Source organism: Thalia democratica, chromosome 7 (assembly GCF_965202585.1).
Source record: "Thalia democratica chromosome 7, ktThaDemo2.hap1.1, whole genome shotgun sequence".
Taxonomy (NCBI): domain Eukaryota; kingdom Metazoa; phylum Chordata; class Thaliacea; order Salpida; family Salpidae; genus Thalia; species Thalia democratica.
This window is the reverse complement of record NC_139171.1, coordinates 42,467,799-42,484,413: the sequence shown is the minus strand read 5'-3', so window position 1 is coordinate 42,484,413 and position 16,615 is coordinate 42,467,799. Positions and strand designations below refer to the sequence as shown.

Here is a 16,615-nt window from a genome sequence, read left to right as displayed (position 1 = left end):
TGGATGCTCTTGACTTTAACATAACTATAAAGTTATTTCTAATAACAAAAAAAGAAAGAACATTTTTATAAAATAAGATTAGTTTTTCAAATGAAAGCTTAAAAATGAACTATAAGTAATTTTTATAGCGCATAAAGGTTAAATCAATTTTTGATACTTCATCAGTTTTTCAGATTAAAAAAATACTTATCGGCTTATTGTTTTTTGAGCTAAAGACTTTAAATTTTGAAAACAATCCCTTCATATTATAAAAAACATTTAATTTTTTATTAATTTTAAAAATAAAAAAAATATTTGACTAAAACTCAAAAAATTTCTTTTTTTTTCAAGAATAGGAACTTTTTTAAAATATATTAAAAATTCTGCATGTTATTTTTATAATAATCAGATAAGTATATATTGTGAAAACTTGAAGATAAGTTAAAAAGCAAGAAAAATGAATTAATCTTCTTCTTTAAAAATTAAACTTATTTACTTGACAAATTTGTTCCCTGTTTTCTTAAAAACCACTTTAAGTTTTGTTAAGCAGAAAAACTATCTGGCAGGCGAGATAAAATTTTACTAAATAAAACCAACTTGTAAAAAACGTAAACCACCTAAACTAATGCTGCGCAAACTATAGACATTTAAAAATATATACCTAGAACGTGTTGAAGAACTGAAAGTGCTGCATTATCACTGTCTCCAATAGCAAGCCCCTGGTAACAAAGAGCAACATGGGCAACGTTTGTTTGATGTTCGTTCAAATGAACTTCCTTTCCTGCAAATTCCAATGATCCATTATCTTTTGCTACTTCTCCATCTGCATATAAAACAATAATTTCTGAAAACCGAACGTAAAACTTAAGTTAAAAAAACACTGCAATATGCTTAAAATTTAGTATTATAGTATAAATTAAACTTACTAATTTAATAACAAGTTAACATAAAGGTTTGATCATTACAATTCAATCATCAGACCACGAGCCTTCGGTAGACTGAGACCTGAGTTTCGTTCTTATTGAAACACTGATGATCAAATTGGTATGATTAAAACTTTATGTTAACTTGATCATGTCTTACGGAATTAGAAATTCCAGGCTTAGGCTCTGTAGACTTTTTCCGATATTTTCTTAAACAAAAAGTTTTATAAATCTTTTTAGTTATTGTAAGATTTTATCAAAACTAAATTATTTAAAATAATTCAGATTCGTAACAACTTTATAACGAACTCTATAGTTAATATTTTTCTACTTACATTCGAGAATTAATAACTCTGTCTCATCTTCTTTTAAATAAAAAAATCTGTAGGGTAACTTATTTTGTTCACAAAAAATATCAAAACTCATATCAAAATTTTAACATATCTAGGAATATTGTCCTAATCACATTTGCGATCATCTCTTTACGTGAAACAATTTGAATGAAAATAAACTTAAATACTAAATTTGTAACTGTTATATACTAAGGCTCTTAGTTATAGTAAATATGTATAAAATTAGAAGTAATTGGTACTTTTTAAACTTACTATTAGATTGAAATTTAATACTTACCACTTATTTTGATTCTAATTTATTGCTTTAAATAGCTATTAGTTGAGTAATGTTTTTATAGCATTTTGAGTAAGCTTTTAATTATTATAAAAGTTATTAAAACTCTTTTTTCTGGGCAAAAGAAACCTCAATCAACAGCATAACATAATATTAACTTTTCTCCTGTTTGAGTTAAGGCTATAAGGGGTCCAACATATATTTCTTTACAAAAACTACCATCGGCTTTTATTCTAAAGTTCTGAGTACATAATTTTTATAGAACAAAATAATTTAAATTAACTTTTGAGATATAACCAGTTTTGTAAAAAAGTCCTACAATCCGATACAACCATATGGAATAACAATATTTCAAGACAGATTTTCTTTGAGTTTTGATAAGTCATTAAAAGTATATTTCATCCTGCACTTTAAAAGCAACTTACTACACAAACTTTTAAGAAATATTCTTTTCAACAACACAAACAAACCGTAGAAAGCATATTTTTGAAAAAAAAATTATGATTAAAATAAAAAAAACTTATTAAATAATTTAAAATTTGTTATCTAGTTGTTAAAGGTTTAAGGGCATAGGGGGGTTCCGACATTTTTTCACTAAAAATAACATATGATCTTATATGAAAGCTTGAAGTACAATTTACAAGCCAGTTTTTATAGAAATAAAAAATCTTATTTAACTTTTGAAATATTGTTATTTTTATAAAAAATTTCCGATACAAATGTATGGACCGCAAATTTTTCAGGGTCAATTTTCTCAGAAATTTAAAAAATTATTAAAAAATCTATCTTCTCCTTCATTTTTTGAGCTAGAGACCTCAAACTTTCAGCAAACGTTCCTTTTATAGTTTAAAAGACTTTGAATGTTGGAATTTTTCAAAATTAAAAAACTTCCTGATTCAATCTTTTTAAAATTTAATAACACACTTTGGTGAAAATTTGAAAAAGATTGGTTGAAAAATGAAGGAGGAGAAAGATTTTAGTGAAATGATCTTTTTTTGCGTTTTTAGTTTGCGCCTTCCATAAGGAACCTATTGAGGTCACCAACTTTGATCGCTCATATCTCGAATTTTCTTTTGAATTTTTCAAGCGGTTAAAAATGTCTGATAGCTCAGATAAAACTCTATAAAATAAGACCAACTTGTAAAAATCAAGGTGGACCCCCCTATGCCCTTAATAAAATTAGACCGAGAAAGATTTAAAACAATTGCTTAAAAACTGAAAGAGGAGATAGATTTTTAGTGAAACAGTCTACTTTCGTCTTTTTAGTTTGCGTCTAGCATAAAGAATCTATTGAATTCTCTAACTTTGAATGCTTATATTTCAAAAACTACTTTTGATTTTATTAAAAGTTAAAACAACTGGTAGCTTTATATTTAATGTAAAAAATAAGACTAAACTAGAAAAAAACTATTTAGCCCCCTATAGCCTTAGCCTGTAACTTTAATTAATTACAAATTAATTTTTTTACATATAATATGGTAGTGCTAGCCAAAAAACAATTTACTTAATTCGCAAATTAAAGATGAAACTACTGTTCAGACAAACAAAAACTAAATTTTCGATGATTTATACAGTTTTCTATGATCCTATATACAAATTCTTGTTTGGAAATCCTATCTAACTTTTAAATTAACTTAGTTTTCAAAAAATAGACAAGCCAAGTTTAAAAACAATTAATCAACTTATTTATCTGAAGAAGTATTTTTTTAAATATGTTATTAAGAATAAAAATAGCTTAAAACCCTTCGACACTATTTAACAACTTTTTTGTTAAAATTAAGTGTATTTATGGGTACTTACCATGTATAACTTCTACTTTAGCTGTTCCTGCTTCGGCAGCTTCTTCTAAAACTTCTTGGTCAACACCAGATCCGACTAAAACCATATTCTTCAAAAAGTAATGGTTTTCAAACCTGTCCATCAGCATTTCAGTGTTATGTTTACCGATTGTGTATTCAGGAGAAACCAATGGGTTAGATAAACCATTTTTGAAAGATGCCTGTTAAACAGAATAAGTACTTTATTAAGTATGTTCTAAATAATAACACATGCTGCTTTGTTGTGAATGTAAAATAATTTTATTTAGTCTGAAAATTGAATAGGTAAACTTGTTAGAATGACTTGGGTATTTTAAAGATAAATAAAAGGTTATAGCTAGTACCATCCGTTAATTACTGCATGATGAAATTCAAGTAGTACAATTTTTTGACAAAAACTTACTTTACTTTAACGTTGTTTAATAATAAAATATACTGCAATATATTAAAAAATATGTTTGTTGAACTTAGTTTATAAACAAAAGTATAATAGCAAACATAATTAACATTTAAACTAGTTAGTAGTAAATAGTAACTAACTAAATGAGCTGCTTCCATAAGTTTAAACACAGGATTTCTTTCGAGCACGGCTTTTTGGTACTTCATTTTATCGTATACTTCACTCAGTTCCCAATGAGGGTAGTTACCTCCCATTACAGTTGGAATTAGTACATTAGAAACAATATCTCCAACTACACTAGGATGACATGCAACCTAAAAAAGTATACTCTGGTTTAATGTAAAAATGTTTTAACATTAGTATACAAAATCAAAGAAAAATAACTTAATAAAATATAGGAAAGCTAAGGAAAACACGCGAGAGCAAAAACACTACTCAATAAAAACAAAAAATAACTTATAGTACTTTTGTCAAACTGTACGAAATTTGAACTTGAAAGTAGTAACTACAACTAAGCTAACAATAAATATGAAAAAGAGCTTAGTATTTCTGTATGATTTAATTAAAAAGAAATGTAGCTCAAAATGTTGCCAAAAAAAGTGACTAAACTGAATAAAACCCTTAAGATATCTTTTGTTATTGTCTTTAAACAGTAAACATTGTAATCTTAAGCAAATTTCATGGAAAATATTTTTTTTTTTAATAAGTAAAAGTCTACAAAATAAGAGAAACTTGTAAAATATTGTACAACCCTTTAGAACTTTAAAAGAACACTGTAACAAACACGACTCTGACTTGCAGATTTTGTGTTTGTTGTGAAAAATGAACATTTCACGTGGCACAATTTAGTGCAGTCAAGTGTGACTATTAAGACAAATTAATATACATTGTTTTAGTTTTTTAAGTATTATTAGTATTATTATATAGTGTTTTATATATAGTGTGAGCTACTAGTGTTTATTAAAACCTATTCACTACTTGATTATTTGTATATCTTCCTGGTGAATTATTATTTAACTGTATTATTAATTAATTGTATTTTTATTGTGTTTTTATTCTGTATATAAATTGAACCATTGTCAACCTACTGTCTGTTTATATAGTAAATAATTATGAATATAATTAAAATATCCAATGACTAGCTAGATAAGTCCCCAGCTAAGGCCATTGGGTACATTGGCGTCTCTCAAGGTAAAAATAACCAGCCTTTCAAACAGTTGAATAAACCAAAGACAACTAATTATAATTTAAACATTCCTCATGATGAACACTATAGCCCACAAAAACTTCATTCCCCCTACACCCAAAACAATAAGCAAAACCAATATTTAAGTGATGTCAGTTCTTTAGAAACAGAAGATTTAGAGATTAAAGAACTAACAAAATTAGTAGCAGAAGCTAAGATATTAAAAAAAAGGCTTCCCTAAAAAAAGAGCTTGAGTCAATTTACAATAAGTTAGGTGGGGAACAAAACAAATCTCAAGACAAACACAATAGCAGCAGCATTTTAGGTAACACCTCAAACACTTTAGGTTTTAAGCAAAGGATGCTTGAAAATTGTAAACTTTTCTCTCCAATTAAGGCCATAAGCGACTCTCTAATTGAATTAAAATTTTTTGAAGATAGATGCAAAATTTATGGCATTACTAACAGTTGTGAGAAGTTTTAAATTCTCCAAAGAATATGGCCCCACTCAGATATTATTGATTTTATTGAATTACATGAAGAGAGAACATACAAAAATCTTATTAAATTTTTACAAGGTAAAGGCAGTAAATTGCCAAGTATTTTAAGAGGCCATCCATTATGGGTAGGACCAGTAAAATTTCAAAGTTTGTACTTATCAGCCAAAAAATATGCCCAAGCAAATGAAGATGATAGAATTAAATATTTTATGCACAAACATGCCCCCAATAATTTAAAAAATAAGATTAAAGATTGTTTTTGGCTTGAATTTAGTGAGTTTCTTAAGCATACAGAATTAATATGCAATATTGAAGAAGATAGAGTTAGTGAACAAGACAATAATTTATCATATGAACCTCACAAACCACACAAATATAGAAGTAAAAGACAGGATCACCTAGATTGGCAGGGAAACCAAAATACTTTTGCACAATGATAAAATAGTAAAACATTGTTCTTTTGCAATCTGTAAAACCCTATCTTTAAATTCAACCAAAACATTGCAAACAGTTAAGCACAGAGCCCTAATACCTAGAAAAATATTAAAATCAGGAGTAACTGGCCGTGTTGTATGGTTTAATATTCATAGGGGCTATGGGTTTATTCATTGTGATTATAAGGACAAAGATATATTTTTTCATCATACTGACATCTCTAAAAACAACCCTAATAAGTATTTTAAGTCTTTTGGACAAAATGAGGCTGTTCAGTTTGATATAGTAATGAGTTTAAGAAATAGACCAGTTGCTGTAAATATTAAAGTAGTTAAATCAGCTCAAATTTCAAAATGGCTTGAAAAAAAAATAGTTCGACAACAAGCTTGAAATATGCAAATTTGCTTGAAAAATCTTTTAGTTCGACGTCAAGCATAAATAGGTGGCCAATCTATAATCAAATATTAAACAGGCAGCAAAGACCTCAACAAAACAGTCATTTGGTCAATGATTATTTCAAACAAAGAAACCATGAACATCAGAGAGGCAAGCAAAACAATTATAAGAGAAGACATAACCACAAACCAAACCATCAGTTAAAAAAATCTTAAGTCAGACATTTTGCAAAAGAAAACAGCAAATTTGATTATTCAAACAAATCAACAAAAATCATCTTAACAGGTTATAAGTCTATCAGTAAAACAGGTTGAACCTCAAAGAGAAATTGTCAAACTACATTTAGAAAAAGATGAGTTAATAAAAGCTGGTATAAATATAAAACAAAATGTTAAAAATATTAATCTAAAAATTAAGGAATTAACAAACAAAATTTTAAAAAGGGCAATTTAAAAAAATATTATAGGGCTTAATCAGACAGCACAGTTGATAATGTTTCTATATGACTTGAAAAGTTTTTAAGTATATTGTTTTATGCTTTTATTCCAATATTAAAACCAATATATTACTATATTTTAAAGTACCAATTTACATGAAAATATGTTCCTCTATTAAATGTTCTATTATAAATAGAGCCTGTATTAATGGCAATATATAAAAATTGTTTGACACTTAATTTTTTTTAAAGTATATTAGTTAATGCAAATATTTTGGTGTTATAAAATTTTTTTTACCAAACTGTTAAAGATCTTTTTTTGAATTAAATGTTTTTATGATTAAAGTATTACAGTTTTTTTGATAAAATAAAAAACATTATTAGAAAGAAAAAAAGTGAATTTTTATTGTTGTATCACCTTTATTGGACAATTAAATTAAATATTACTTTTAAGTTTATATCATTGCTAGTTTGAATAGAGATTAATTCATGAATGTGTGTACGTTTTATTGTTAGACAATTGGAAGTTGCCACACACTCAGGCCATTTTTACATATATATTAATGGAATTGGTTAATTTACTTTTATTATCTTGTTAATTATAGCCAAATTTTTTTAAATTCAGCTTCCTATTCCCTCTAAAACTGAATAACTAACAAATTAAAATGACGCTAAGCAAAAATCAATATTTTTACTTTTTACCTACTTGAAAAAACATTTGACATAAATTAATAAAAAATTTACTCTTATTGGTTTTAGAATTTTTCATAAATTTTTGTTGGGTTATAAAATATAAAAAAATAGAATAACTCATGATAGTTTTTCACACAAAGAGTGGCAACTTCGCAATTAAGTTAAATAGAAACAACCTATTTGACAGGACTATTTTTTTTTTCTAATTTTAATGAAATCGTTGCTGGATGATTCGTCAAATCATCATGTCAGGACATGGAAAAGGGCATCTGAGTGGCCTCTTCTTGCACAAAATCTAGCAGCCCGTATCACCTCCTCAGCCACCTGCAAGGTCATCATCACCATGAGAGGGAGTTACCCTGGTCAAACAAAGTGCTACCAACCGTTGATGGTGTGATAGACAGATTGTCCAATCCGTGACATATTACAAATCAATCAGAAAGTTTCCTGGAGTGCTACCCCATGTTAGTGGAGGGGAAGCTTTTCGTTTGCAAATTTTTAACAAGCTCATTCCCCACGACTTCATTTAATTCACCATTGAGAAGTTCTTTAACTTGCCCACCTGAAGAAAGGTGTCAGCTGCAGTGCTTGGAAGACAACCCTAGCAAAGGAAGAATTTTGATGGCGGAGGTGATAGTCGTGATACATTTCTTTTTCAGCAGTCAGAGAGGAGGTAAGGTGAAGATCCTCTTCAAAAAAAATCTGCAAGGAAGGGAAGTGTAACAAACACGACTCTGACTTGCAGATTTTGTGTTTGTTGTGAAAAATGAACATTTCACGTGGCACAATTTAGTGCAGTCAAGTGTGACTATTAAGACAAATTAATATACATTGTTTTAGTTTTTTAAGTATTATTAGTATTATTATATAGTGTTTTATATATAGTGTGAGCTACTAGTGTTTATTAAAACCTATTCACTACTTGATTATTTGTATATCTTCCTGGTGAATTATTATTTAACTGTATTATTAATTAATTGTATTTTTATTGTGTTTTTATTCTGTATATAAATTGAACCATTGTCAACCTACTGTCTGTTTATATAGCAAATAATTATGAATGAAATTAAAATATCCAATGACCAGCTAGATAAGTCCCCAGCTAAGGCCATTGGGTACAACGCAATTAAATAAATATATTAAAAAAATAATAATAATAAATTATTATGTATAAAACAGTTTCTTAATAAACATCAAATGTTAAGCGATTTCACACAAAAAAACTGTTTAAACTACTTTTTTTCAAAATTAATTGAAATAAAAAAAGTTCCATGACTTTTTCCCTAATTTTTTTAAATCGATGAATTTACACGATATTATAATATCTTCTCGGCTTAATATGTGGTCAATTTAGTTTTAGTGTCTTATATTAGCATAACTGCAACCTTTTTCGTCGAATTTATTTACTTGGTTTGAATAAATCTGAAGATTTGTTTGGATTTCCTTATGTAACGCTACATTATTCAAAAAAGCTTTCATATTAAAAAAAAACTTAAATATACAAAACATCAAATCAATCAAAAGCTTCAAATCAATCTTACACTTAAAGTGCCTAATATTTATTAAAAATTTTTATATTTATAAAATATCTTTAAGCACTGCTCAATTTAATGCATACTAAACTTTAGAAAGCATTTTTTTCTGATCAAAGTAGTTGAATTAAAAGCTTGATTGTCCGCAAAAAAAAAAATTTTGCACTTGCTATTTAAAGCTTTTTAGATTTTTTTTACATTTTACATAGAAAAACCTTTAAGAATGCAAAAAATTTATGTGTTACTCAATTTAATTATAGCATGTAAAATAAATTATAATTTTTTGACTTTGTAAAGGTAGTACAGGAATTTGAAAAGCTAAAGTATTAAGTTATTTGCTGCTAGTAAATCATATACTAAACTTATATTTAAGAATATAAACTGAACAATACTAAAATAAAAAAATGTATTTAATTTAGTTAATTTAGCTTTAGATTTAAGAAAGAGTAATAAATTATATAATATATTTTTTTATGTTAAAATAATACTCACTACTTTAACAGTATAAAAGTGGGTAGAGCACTTTATTAAAAAGTTGATCTAATTTTAAAGATTCTTAATTTTATTAACAGTTGCTTTTTACCGTTCTTTTAACAAGATTCGCACACAGAATTTAAAAACTTTAGATTGATATTCCTTGATTTAGTAGACATTTTACCTAAGTTTTCCAGTTAGCTTTATATTAAACTTCAAACAACGTAAACTAATAGATAAATTGTAACTACGTAGCCTACTAATAATGAACTTTTTAGTATATCATACTTTTTTATAATTGACAAACTAGATATTACCCCTGGAAAATATCAAAAATTAGTTTTCGAACTTGAATAGTTATGTAATTGCTGATAACATATTTACACTTTGTTTTCAAAGGTCTGGTTTGTTCTTGATTTTTTTTAATTATCTTTACTACTGGTACATTCACTTTATAATACTCCCTCTCACTCATAAATGTACTCACCCTTTTTTAAACGATCCTTTAAAACATCAAATGAAGAGTACATCTCTTGTAAGAAAGTTAATAATATCTACTCAAAACAAAAATAAAACGTTCTAACATTTATATTAGATTTTCATAAGTTTTCAAGCATTTATACTTGACATATTGTCTACAAAAACCAAATAAGTATTAAGAAATAAATTCACAATTTAATGGTCTACTAAAAAAGCATACTCTCAAATATACTTTTAGAAACTCAGAAAAACTAAAGCATTTAAACTACCAATATTAAACAGTTTCCAATATTTAGTAAAATTTTGGATATAAGACAAAATGCTTATTTAGGAAAGAAATTTAAATGCTTTACTCAAAAAAAAAAAAGATTCTCATTTTTATAGAAACTTTCAATCATTTAAATTGACAAAAACTGACATTGCAAAATTTTTATTATTTAAACTGAAATTTTGCAAACTTTTTAAAGAAAAGTGGTTTAGCCTTACGCAGATGAACTATGTAATAAAGAAAATTAGTTTTTGAGATATGAATAAACAAAGTCAGAAAGATCCTTCTGAAAGACTCAAGATAAAAAACAAACTAATTAGTTATAAATCTATCTTATTCTACAGCTTTTAAGCAATCTTTCAGACTTAACTTAAATAATAAAATTTCTATTTGTAAGGACTTTAAAAATTTTAAGTATTTTTTTTTAATAAGCAATTTTATTATTATTATTAAAAATTTAGGTTTCATTATTTTTAAAACCGTAATAATAGGATTTTTAGTATAATGCAAGGAAAATATCCTAAAAATTTGAGGTCAATAGCTTAAAATATAGAAAAAATATATTTTTCGTGAATTTTTAAATTTCCGAGTATATTGACCATTAGTGATCTACAAGATGCGCACTTTATTTTTAAACTAGGATCCAGATCTTTTTTTCAAATTAAGATTTGGGGGGATCCGAATGTATATTTTAATTTAAGATCCGGCCGGATCCTAAATGTTTTAAGTTTTATGTAGTTTCAATAGAGAACAAACTTATAAAACTTAACTGTTACAGTATCATTAATTAGTAAAAAAAATTATACAAATCTTTTTTTTTTAACACAATGTTATTGTCTAAATATTTCACTTGAACACAAAAATAAACCTTGAAAAAAAAAATTACATGTACAAAATCTCAGTTTAAATGTGAAATTTCAAGCTACTTATACTACTAAGCTTGAATTTTCTACCTTTTATGACATAAAATAAAAAGAAATTAAATGTTACAATGCTTTAAAAAGTTATGAACTTTTTTTTTCAATGATAAACTTTACATTATACTTTTACTTACAAAAGTTCGAACTATAAGATGAACAATAACTTCTATAGCAACAGTTTACACATATAAAAAGAAATAATTTAGTAAATAACAATTACTATATCTACACCATTAAGCTACAAAGATGAGTATTCTTATTTTTTTCAAGTTGTGATGAAGAAAATAAAGTTTTTCGCCGGTTCTTGTAAGCAATCGATTTCGCTTTTGTTTGTACAAGTTATCAGCTTCTGAAACTAACCTTTCAGAATATACAGAAAATGATGGGCTAAAAGATACCTTCTTGCAAACCTGGCAAGATGTGTGTATTTTTTCTTGATTGACTTCCACAAAGACAAGACTTCAGCTTCTTTAATTTTTTCAGTAGATAAATTTTCTTGAGCCAAAAAAAAAAAATTGTCACAACCTCTTGATCAACTGAATCTTGATGCTCATTTTTGTGAATGTTTGCATTTGTTTCCGGTTTAATTGTAGAATAGAATGACAAAAGTTGTTTGGAAACATCATTTTTAAATAGTTTAGTTTTAGGTTTATTAGGCGGCACTAGAGGAACATAGTTACTTTGACCAGTCTCACGACAACTATGATTTTTTACTTCTGATTTCAGTAGCCTTACAACCATCTGTTTGAGAACAGCAGGGAAAAAGTCAAGTTGATACCGTGGATCAACAACTATTGTGAGTATAAACAAGTCATTATCATGGAGGTTTATTTGTGTGCTTTTATTAATAGTATAAGACCTTCTTTCATAAGGCTTTTATACACTTTTTACCAAGGTTGCTAAGGATGTAGAACAACTTTGATTTGGTAGGCTGTTAGCTTTATGATTGAAAAGTTTTTATAATACTGCTGCATGCGGGATTACACTAGGCAGCAATGCATAGTTCTTACTAAACTGTTCGAGCAGTTCATTAAGGAAACTAGCAAGTTTCCATTCATCAGCTGCAAGAATATTTTTAAGTTTAAATTTGTTGTTAGCCACGTGTTTCTGGACTTTTGATTTTAATTTTTCTAGCCTTTTCAACATAAGGTATGTTGAGTTCCACCTTGTTTCAATATCTTACACAAGTTGCATTGACACTGATGAACCTAAAGTGACCTGAATTTTTGTTTTAAGTGTCTTGCACGCTGTAGAAGAATGGTTAAAGTGGCCAACAGTTTGACAGGCCTTGGCTATTAACACAATTATGTTATTTTCTGAAAACAGTGAATCTTTAATTATCAGTTGAAGCGTTTGAAAGAAACAGGGTTCTTAAGAGGATTTTAACACCAACATACCAGCCTTCATGTTAAACGCATTATTATGCAAAAAAACGTGAATAAGTTTCATATTAATATCCCAATTTCCAATCATCTCCTTTACATTTTCACAAATATTAAAGCCAGTGAGAGAACCTTCTATTTCCTTACAGTGAAAAACTCCATAATTCAACTCAAAGCTTTCATTTAACCAATGTGCTGTTAAAAAAGATATGATGCCTTTGTCTTCGAATTTATCCATATGTCACTTGTAAATGACAAAAACGAAGCTTCTGATAACTCAGTTTGAATTTTCATCTTTGAACTTTGATGAAGTCTGAGGAGGCATAGTTTCAGTGAAAACTTTCATATTAAATACTCAAAACACAATAATCTAAGCATGTGAAACTGGAAAAAACTGATTGCAGAAAACAAAGTCTTTTCAAACTAACTGGATCCGGCCAAATCTCAGCTAAACTCAAGATTTTTTTTTAATTAGGACTTGGCTGGATCAAGATCTAAGCAAAAAATGGCTGGATCCAGAACCAGATAATGGACCCTGTAGATCAGGGTTTCCCAAAGTGGGCCAAGTGGCCCCCTAGGGAGTCATGACAAATACTCAGGGGGCCACAAGCAGCAAAGGGGGAAGAGGGGGGGCCATGAGCTCATAAATTAAAACTTACACTAGATATTCTTGAGTAGCAGATGAAAAGCAAAAATAAAAAAGGTCTTATGTGTATTTTATCATAATTTATGGTAGTTTAGAAATTTACACTAGATATTCTTGAGTTTCAGATGAAGAGCAAAAAAAAAGGTCTATGTGTAAGTTTATGAGTAATCTTGTTGAAGGGGGCCATTGTTTTTTCAATTTCTTTAAAGGGGGCCATTTGCAAAAAAAATTGGAAACCCTGCTGTAGATCATAACTGACCATGCAAAAATTGCAACCCATACATTTGTATCTGAATTTTATTACAAAAATGACTTTATATAAAATTTTATTTAAATTAATGCATTTTATAAAACTTAATTATAGTTTATACTTTTTATAGCTTTCATATTAGGTCCAACGCTAATTTTTACAATATAAAAGACTCTACCCCCTATGTCAATTATATTGATGTAATATCTAAAAAAAAGTTTCAAGCTTTAAAAGACATTTTTATAAATTAAAAAAAATTAAAACTACTTACTTGTTCCTTTAAATTTTTCTATTTAAAACTAAGATAAAAACAAAAACAATTCTATTCTAAAAAGTACATATTTATTTATATTGAATGGTTAACAAAGTAGTTCAAAATTTTAAAATACCTAACTTTAAAAAACTTTAAATTGTCTTGTTTTACAAAACTGTTAAATGTTATATATAAACTTTAATAAATAAAAAAACTCAAGTACCTCATATCTAGTGTGTTCACGGTCAACATTGCAAACAAGTGATGCACCATAGTTTGCAATTAGTTGTGTTGTAAGAAAGGAAGTATTGTATTCACCATTTAAAGCTGCTGCAGCCTGCATACAATGTGTAAGACCTGGTGTTGTATCATCACGAGCTCCTTAAAAATTATATATTTGTTTTTAAACAATGCTTCTTATAAAAAAATAAAAAACATAATACGCTTTAAAAATATAGTTTATTATTTTATACAAGTACTCATTACAATATTTTTGTACAGTGTAATTTTGTATTTTAAAGTAAAAATATGTACAAGCTTTATTTGTATTAAATAGTATTAGTTATTATATTTTTTTCTTAAAATTAAAATAATTCTTGACATACAAGAACTTAAAGCCATAGACATGATATAAAAGGATTGTGTCTAAGCCTACAAAACCCTGTGGAGGTTATAACAAAAATATTATATGGCAAAGCTTATTATCTGGCCAAGATTTTATGGATCCCAACTTATCTAAATTCACATCCAATCAGAACTAGATAGACCATTTCATCAAAATTTGGTCCAGCTCAGACCAAATATAAATATTTTTTAAATAAAAATTTTGGTTAGATAAAGATTTTGGTAAAATGCATCTTACAAAATGCTTTTTACAGATTTGAAAAATTCAAACTAACTTTTGAGTTATAGCTGGCCAAAGTCGGAGGCAAAAATAGGTTCCTTATGGGAGGCGGAAACTAAAACGGCAAATAAATAGAAATCACTAAAAATCTATCTCCTACCTTTTTTGACATAACTACCTCAAACTTTCAGGAAATGATCCTTGAAAAATTTTTTTTTTTTGTTTTTTTGATAAATTTTTCTTTTTAATTTTTTTAAATTTTGTTCCAACAGAATTTTCTAAATATTGCAAGGAACATTTCCTAAAAATTTGAGGAAGTGATCTCATAAAACGTAGGAGATAGATTTTTAGTGATTTCTAGTTATTTGCCGTTTTAGTTTCCGCCTCCCATAAGGATCCTATTGTTGCCTCTGACTTTGACTGGCTATATCTCAAAAATTATTTAGAACTTTTAAAATCTGTAAAAATCATCTTTTAGCTTAGTGAAAACTATATTTAATAAGATAAAATTTCAAAAAAAAAGGTGTTTACCTTCTTCCTATGCCTTTAAATATAGAATATTTTGTAAAAATTTAAAGAATTTACCTTGAAAATTAAAAAGTAATAGACTTGTTAAAAATATTTAATATTACAAAAAATTGACCTTAAAATTACATTTTGCTGATTTCTACAAGAGTATTTTTTATAATAACAATTTTGAATTTTTTAAAAATAAAAATTAGCCATCAAAGAAAGCTCTTTTAAAACTACTTCCACTCAGAAATTATTGCTCTTTAAACAGTTTAAAACAATACTTCAACATTTTGTTAAGATTGTTAGTAGTTTCATAACTTCTTTCAGTCTTTTTCTCAAAATAAACTAAATAACTTTTGAATTTTTGTTTTAACTACAAAAATCATAGATTAAGGTAACTGTTGGACAACTACATAGTTTTAGGCAACACATTTTTCAGAAATACTGAACAGAACTTATAATTTAAAGTTTCAATGATTAGCTTCAGTCAGAAAAATCTTAAACAATATCAAAACTTATGTTTACATCTACTAAACATTTGCAAAGTGTTACAGCAAACAATTAATAAAAAAAGTTGAATATCAATAAAAAAATGGAATTCACAAATATATTCTTTTATATACACAGCATTTTAGGAAGCTTCTAACCAAAATCTAACAACTTTTGTTTTAATGGAATTTTTTCATATAGTATGAAAAATTCAAGTTATATAATTTTGGGCTACATTAAAGTAATTTATATTTTAAGATTTACAAATATTGATTTTACTGAAAAATTTTACTCCATATGTCAAGCTGAGGGCAATTTAGTTGTAAGTCACTGTTAGTTTTATAATATAAACAACACAGCTTACTTATGATATATATATATATATATATAATTTATTCAAATGGCGATTTTAAAAATTCTGGAACATATGTTTCACAAAGCTTTAATTTTTCATAAAGCTTTGATCATCAGCCAGTTAAATTCAAAATAAAAAGCACTGTACTAAACAAAGATACAAAAGTTATGCAAAAAAACAAAAAACAGTATGACGTAATATTGTACATTACAAATATTCAGTACAAATATTTAGATCTATATATAGGTAGATCTATATATATATAGGTAGATCGATTTTTGTACTGAATATTTGTAATGTACAATATTACGTCATACTGTTTTTTGTTTTTTTGCATAACTTTTGTATCTTTGTTTAGTACAGTGCTTTGTATTTTGAATTTAACTGGCTGATGATCAAAGCTTTATGAAAAATTAAAGCTTTGTGAAACATATGTTCCAGAATTTTTAAAATCGCCATTTGAATAAATTATTTAAAAGCCCGTCAAGTGGGCTCAGTTGAAAGTGTTTACGTTTAAACATTAACCTTATTTTATATATATATATATACATATATTAGCTCAGAAAATTTTTGGATACAAACAATTTTTATTATTTAATATAAATTGATCTGATAAGTAGTTAACAAACTAAATTTAAAGAACAAACCAGTGTTAACAACAAGAGATACTCTAGCACCATTTGACTTTTGGTCAACAGTAGTCACTCTGAGTTGACTTGATACAGTTGCAGGACTGTGTTGTGAAACACTTCTGGCAGCCAAATTGTACAGTTTAACAGTTCTCAACATTCTAGTATATTTTTTTTACAAAAATGATT

The 16,615-nt window shown here is 27.0% G+C and overlaps 1 protein-coding gene across 1 annotated transcript in view; it reads right to left on the bottom strand.

Moving 5' to 3' along the window:
* LOC145840851 (cytochrome b-c1 complex subunit 2, mitochondrial-like) overlaps positions 1 to 16,615 on the bottom strand; it is an 18,004-nt gene extending 1,389 nt beyond the window's left edge. The window contains exons 1-5 of the mRNA XM_082948192.1: positions 16,445 to 16,615; positions 13,820 to 13,977; positions 3,887 to 4,060; positions 3,330 to 3,528; positions 641 to 802 (exon numbers count right to left, since the gene is read on the bottom strand). Coding sequence (XP_082804318.1) covers positions 641 to 802; positions 3,330 to 3,528; positions 3,887 to 4,060; positions 13,820 to 13,977; positions 16,445 to 16,586 — 835 coding nt within the window. The 5' untranslated portion in view covers positions 16,587 to 16,615. The remainder of the gene's footprint in view (positions 1 to 640; positions 803 to 3,329; positions 3,529 to 3,886; positions 4,061 to 13,819; positions 13,978 to 16,444) is intronic.